The sequence below is a fragment of the Abrus precatorius genome, unplaced genomic scaffold, assembly GCF_003935025.1.
Source record: "Abrus precatorius isolate BTA unplaced genomic scaffold, Abrus_2018 Scaffold9, whole genome shotgun sequence".
Lineage (NCBI taxonomy): Eukaryota > Viridiplantae > Streptophyta > Magnoliopsida > Fabales > Fabaceae > Abrus > Abrus precatorius.
This window is the reverse complement of record NW_020874439.1, coordinates 10,415,682-10,421,412: the sequence shown is the minus strand read 5'-3', so window position 1 is coordinate 10,421,412 and position 5,731 is coordinate 10,415,682. Positions and strand designations below refer to the sequence as shown.

Sequence of the window (5,731 nt, the reverse complement as noted above, 5' to 3'; positions counted from 1 at the left end):
ATTTTACTTGCAAAAGTGATTTAAAATTATTTTTTATCATAAATTGAAATCAAATAAAATTGATTTAGTCTCAAGTTTATAAATTCTGATCCAAACACTCGTCAATGGTTCGATACAATTATCCCACAAAATTGGCTGAGCAAAAACAAAGGTGAATAGGAAGTCAAACCAATCCAAAGTTAATAGAACATGTGAAATTGACGACGAAACATTTTTCTAAAAGCAAAAAAAAATCAAATTTTTTATTCGAGAAATTTCACTTGAACTAAAAGTAATATCAGTCCTGTCCTGCTACGTGGTACGAAACAATATCGTACCAAAAGAACACGAGAAAACGTGGTAGTAACTAGTAAGTATTCTAATATTCTATCGCATGAAAATATTTAATTTCAGCGGAAATAACACAACATCCTTCCATTGAGTTGCAACATAGTTCAGAATTCAGCTGAGTTCATATGCATGAGGATGCAACACCGCACTCGTACGATAATACATATTAAAATCCTAGTTAGGAGTAGAAGAACCAAACTACAATATTCAAGTCTAAAGAGCAAACGAAGCAGATGAATTTGTGAATGATGTGTTTTACCTTCCATTAGGCTCAACAATCCGGGGTAGTCTGCATCCTACTTGCTCCATAACCTTCACAAGCCGCATGTGCTTTGCATTCCATTGCTCAGCTAACTTCTGCTCCTTCTTTTCAGCATCTTTTCTCAATCCAGATAACTGTTCTTTATATTCTGCTTCAATTCTATCCAAAGCAGCATTCTGTTCTTCCCAGAGAGCTTTAATCTTTGCTTCAATTTCCTCCACCTTCTCCCTCCTTCGACTCGTTTTCTCTGCCTCCAACTGCAACTCCACCCTTCTTAACCGCCATGCTGCCTCCTTCCTATGTGCTGTCCATGCGCGCTGCCCCTCTTCCAACTCCTTGCAGCACTCTATCAATTCTGACATGACCATGTTATCGCTGAAGGCTGGAACAGATCCACCATGAGGTGCTGTTACATTCCCTGGCCCTCTTTCGGGCTGCAACCACCGAGGAGGCGCTGTTGAGGGGGAGAGACTTAGTGTCACGGAAGGGGAAGGTGGCCTAATGGCTGAGGGATTGTTATTTGTGTTTGAAAGCCAAGGAGGAAGCAATGCTGATGGTGCAGGTGCGTCTGTGTGAAGAAATGGTCCATTAGAAGCAGCCATAAGGTATGATGATTGTGAAAGGTGTTCTTTCACTAGTTTCTCTGCGAAAGTCTCTAGTATATGATCATATTTGGTGTCATCAATTGGGCTAATTGTTTTGTTGATCTCTTGCTTTTCCCTCTGCTGCTTCTCTTTGAATACTTCCCACCACTTGCCTAACCTCTTGGCTGTTCTACCCGGAACTTCTGCAGCGATTTTCTTCCACTTGTTGCCGTGTTTCGCTTGAAGCCGGATAACAAGACGCTGCTCTTCTTCGGTGAGAGACCCTTTCTTGATGCCTGGCTTGAGGTAGTTCTTCCACCTTTCTAAGCATGACTTTGCATCCCTGTTGAGAGGTGTGTTCATGCGCTGAGACACGAGATTCCATTCCCTAGGACCATACTGTCTCACATAAGCACATAGTAACGCGTCCTCTTCAGCTTTCCAACGTTGCCTCTCCTTCATTTCCAGGTGCAAATCCCACAGCCCATTTCTTGAAACTTGAACTCCTCATCATGTATCTGCAAAAAATTCATGACAATTAAAGATACATAAGCGATTCCTGTGAAAATGTCTTCATAATATAGTTCATACCGTGCTCAAGATGGAGCATGATCATCTTCAATGAATACACATCTCAATCCACACATAAGAAACCTAATACAAAACCAGAATTTGCAAGAAAATAGAACATTTAACATTACAAGATCAACCTCAAACTCATTTGGGCATTCAGTTTAGCAAAACTAAAATTGTCGTTCAGCATATCATCAAAATAAGTATCTATGAAGACATACACAAAATCTACTAACCAAAGAAATATTACAGAAAGAAATAGCACCGTGTTATTTTAGTTGCCCCAATTTAGAGGATTTTTATTAACCCTTCTCCACTCCTCTCTTAGCCTTCAAATACTTTCTTTTCCTCTCCCTCCAAATTCCCAAACAAAACAAAGCCTAGATTGCTTTATAGCAATGAAACCCACTAAGACATGGGAAGATTGAATATAAAGTTGAAGGCAGTTTAAATGACACACATTAAAAAAATTAAATATAAAATATTTTTCAGGTCGTTTGATACGGTTTCCCAAATTATTATTATATAAATGCGGTATGCCATAAAGCAATCACATCACTTCAGAAAACACAATTATCTTCGTTATTTTTTTTTTACAAAATAGAACTTAAAGCACTGATTATACGAGACAATAATATACTACTTTAGATTTTCCACTCAAACCCAGGTGGCTAAAATTTCCTTCCATCGAATTACTACAATTCTAGGATATTAACAGCATTTGGAAACTCGTAGAATCTAGATTGAAGCAGAATATCCCCAAGTGGAATTAGACAAGTTCTTGTACCTTCATTATTACGTTCCAGTAACCAACAAATAAGAAGCACTGAACCAGTAGCTAAAAATAAAAACTCCTAATAAATTAGAAAAAGCGATACATTTCATTGCATAGCATCTCACACGTAAGAATCAGTTAAACAAAACTCGAAAACAGAGCAAAAACAGTTCAGTATCCTCCAGAGATAGGAAAAATGGTAACATAGAAGATAACAAAGCAGCTTCAAACCAGAGAATAAAGCAACAACAAAGGAAGATGGTAACATAACACCATAGAAACGAAAGATAGAAACGCAAACAAAACAAATAACCAAAACAAAATAAACATAAAAAGAAAAAGAACATCGTTTAAAAACCCACCATCCTAAAACCTTGAACACACAGAAAAACACATCATTTTTTGTTCTTGTTTTCCCACTTGGCAAAAGCAAAAGGGTCTTGCTTGGTTGTAGAAAGAACGGAAGAAGAAGAAGATGATGTGGTAAAGGGTAACACTTGCTCCCTAACTACCTAGCAGTGAGGTTCATGTCGGAGGCATCTTCTGATAGAGCACAAATTTGGGGCCTTAAAAGGAAGAGAAGTGGGAAAGCGAGAAGCAGCGTTTGCCATTATCTTAGAGAGAGAGAAAGTTGGAATTGGACAACTCAAGGGAAGAGACCCCACAGAGTCACAAGGGAAGAAGTGAAAAGAGAGAAAAAGTAGAAAAAGCATTAATGTCGCAGCGTCGTACGTTGGTTTCAGCGCTTCAAATGCCACACTCTCTCCGTTTACTTGTAAATTATTCGCTGCATTTTCCACTACCTTATCACCTTCTACTCGTCCCCACTTCCTTATCTTTCAATTTTTACTTTTATAACCTCTTTCAAGCTTATATAACAAAGATTTAATAAATACTATTTTTATTCAAAAATATATTATTTTATATTATTAATTTATTTACTTTAAATATTTTATAATTTTTAGTAAATATAATTTTATTATATACTTTTTGACACTCTTCATTCTTCAAATACCACCCTTTGTTTTTACGACGTTCACTTTTATCATGATACTTTTTCTATTATTCAATTTAAATTCTACTGAGTATTTTTTTACTACTTCATTATCATTTTGTTGAAAAACTATTTTAACTAAAGTCAAGTCAACCTCACATATTTAATAATTTTTATTTTAAAATTAATTAATTAATATAACATGCATTGAGAAATTTTGTAAAATTATAATTATTAATATAAATAATTAGATTATTATCCTCAAAACTATAATAATGTTTATTATTAATGAATTTAAGATTATCTTTGCGTAGTAAACCTTATTTGAATTATTTAACATAAATAATATATTTTTTAACATTTTTAAAAGTTCTTTCAATATTATTGTGACAAAATGTATTTCCTAAGTATGCTCTAATCACCACAGTTGTATTTCGATATATATTGACCGTTAAGAATTTTTCAAATCATTTGAGTTGACTAACATAATTTAGTTATTAAAAACATGTTTTATTATTTTTGGTCAAATATAATTTTGCTCTTAAACTTATGTAAAGTCAAAGGATAAAGCTTCCTATTAATTTTTTTATGGTCAATTTTACTGTAAAATTATTTTTGCGATAAAAATTTTACATATAAATTTCCTTTCTTTGAATATATATTTTTTAACCAAAATCAAATGTTGTAAAATAAAATATCTTATTTTTATTAAATGTTTGTAACCATAACTGAAGAAAAAAATATGTAGTTTTAAACAATTTTGTTTAAAGAAATTAAAGACGATGTTGATGATTAAACATTTTGTTAGTGTTAACTAATGATAAGTTACGTGAGGGATTAACATGAAAGAAAAAAACAATGTAAAGGACTAATAAATAAAATTTTAAATCGTGAGGACTAAATTGCAAGATTCCTATAATTTCAACGATTATTTGTATAGGTTAACTCGTTTATATATATATATATAATATTTTTATTTTTATATTTTTAATTATTAATAATATATTATTTATAATATTGAATATCTTTTATTTAAATTAAGTATATTTTTAACAAAATATTATATTGTGCTTAAAAAATATGAAATTATTTATTTATTACTTAAATTAAAAAATAAATTTATATCAATTTAATCATTAAAAATTTATAATGCTAATAATAAAATTAAGTTAAAAATTTAAAATATTAAAAATATATAATTACATAAATGAAAACATGATAAAAATTCGATAAATTAAATATTTTACACTATTAAAATTTATACTTTATTATTTATAATATTAAATATTTTTATTTATGTTAGGAATATATTAATAAAAATATTAAAATTCACTCAAAAAGAAAAATAATAAATTATTTAATTATTATTTAAAAATCAATATAATATTAATTTAACTTTTAGAAAATATTAAATATTTAATAGTAAGAGAAAAACTAAAAGGTTAAGAGTGCATAAAATTAAGAAACATAAAGTTAAAATAAATGAAAAATTAATAAAAATAAATAATAAAATCAATTTAAAGAGTTGTAAAAATAAAAATAATGAAAACTGACATATGATATTTTTGGTGAATTAGTTTAAACATCAAAATATAAAAAATGTCATATGTTAATTTTAGAAGAAAAAAGAAGGGATGAAAAAAATTATTTAATAATAATTCTTATTTAAGAATTTTTAAATATAAAAAATATAAACTCCTTAAAACTTTTGTAAACTCATATTTTAAAGTTATTTTAAATTAAATTAAAAATTTTATTAATTTTTTCTCTCTCTTTTTTTATCTCTTACATCATTTTCTTTTTTCTCCTTTGAAACTTTCAAATAAAATCTTAAGCTTTGTCTAAATTTTTTTTAAAAAAATAAAAATAAAAAAGTTTAAAGAGCTTAAAAAAAAATTAAACTATTTCTTTATTTAAATTTTTAATATTGTTTATTTTTTTACTATTCTAACTCTAAATTATGTTAAATATTTAATCAAATAAATAAAAATATAAATGATAAACTTCCATTACATAAGTTACTAAAAACCCTCAATGATGGAGGAATTTCAAAAAAATAAGGTTTGGAAGATTTTTAAAAATTTTAAAAAACTCTTATATAAGAGTTAATAATCACTAATTCCTCATTTTTTTCTCTTCTTTTCTCAATATAAAATTTAAATATAAAATTAAAATTATTTATTAAACTACAATAATTCATATTATTAATTTAG

The 5,731-nt window shown here is 29.0% G+C and overlaps 1 protein-coding gene across 1 annotated transcript; it reads right to left on the bottom strand.

Moving 5' to 3' along the window:
- Positions 1–219: 219 nt before the first annotated feature.
- LOC113849640 (transcription factor AS1-like) lies at positions 220–3,285 on the bottom strand. The gene is made up of 2 exons (XM_027479681.1): positions 2,887–3,285; positions 220–1,694 (listed from the first exon to the last, which is right to left on the bottom strand). The coding sequence occupies exon 2, from the start codon at positions 1,636–1,638 to the stop codon at positions 586–588; it is 1,053 nt and encodes a 350-aa protein (XP_027335482.1). The 5' UTR covers positions 1,639–1,694; positions 2,887–3,285; the 3' UTR covers positions 220–585.
- Between the last annotated feature and the right edge of the window lie 2,446 nt (positions 3,286–5,731).

Excerpts from the sequence above, each read along its gene's own strand:
- LOC113849640 (XM_027479681.1), bottom strand. The coding sequence starts at position 1,638 with ATGAAGGAGAGGCAACGTTGGAAAGCTGAAGAGGACGCGTTACTATGT.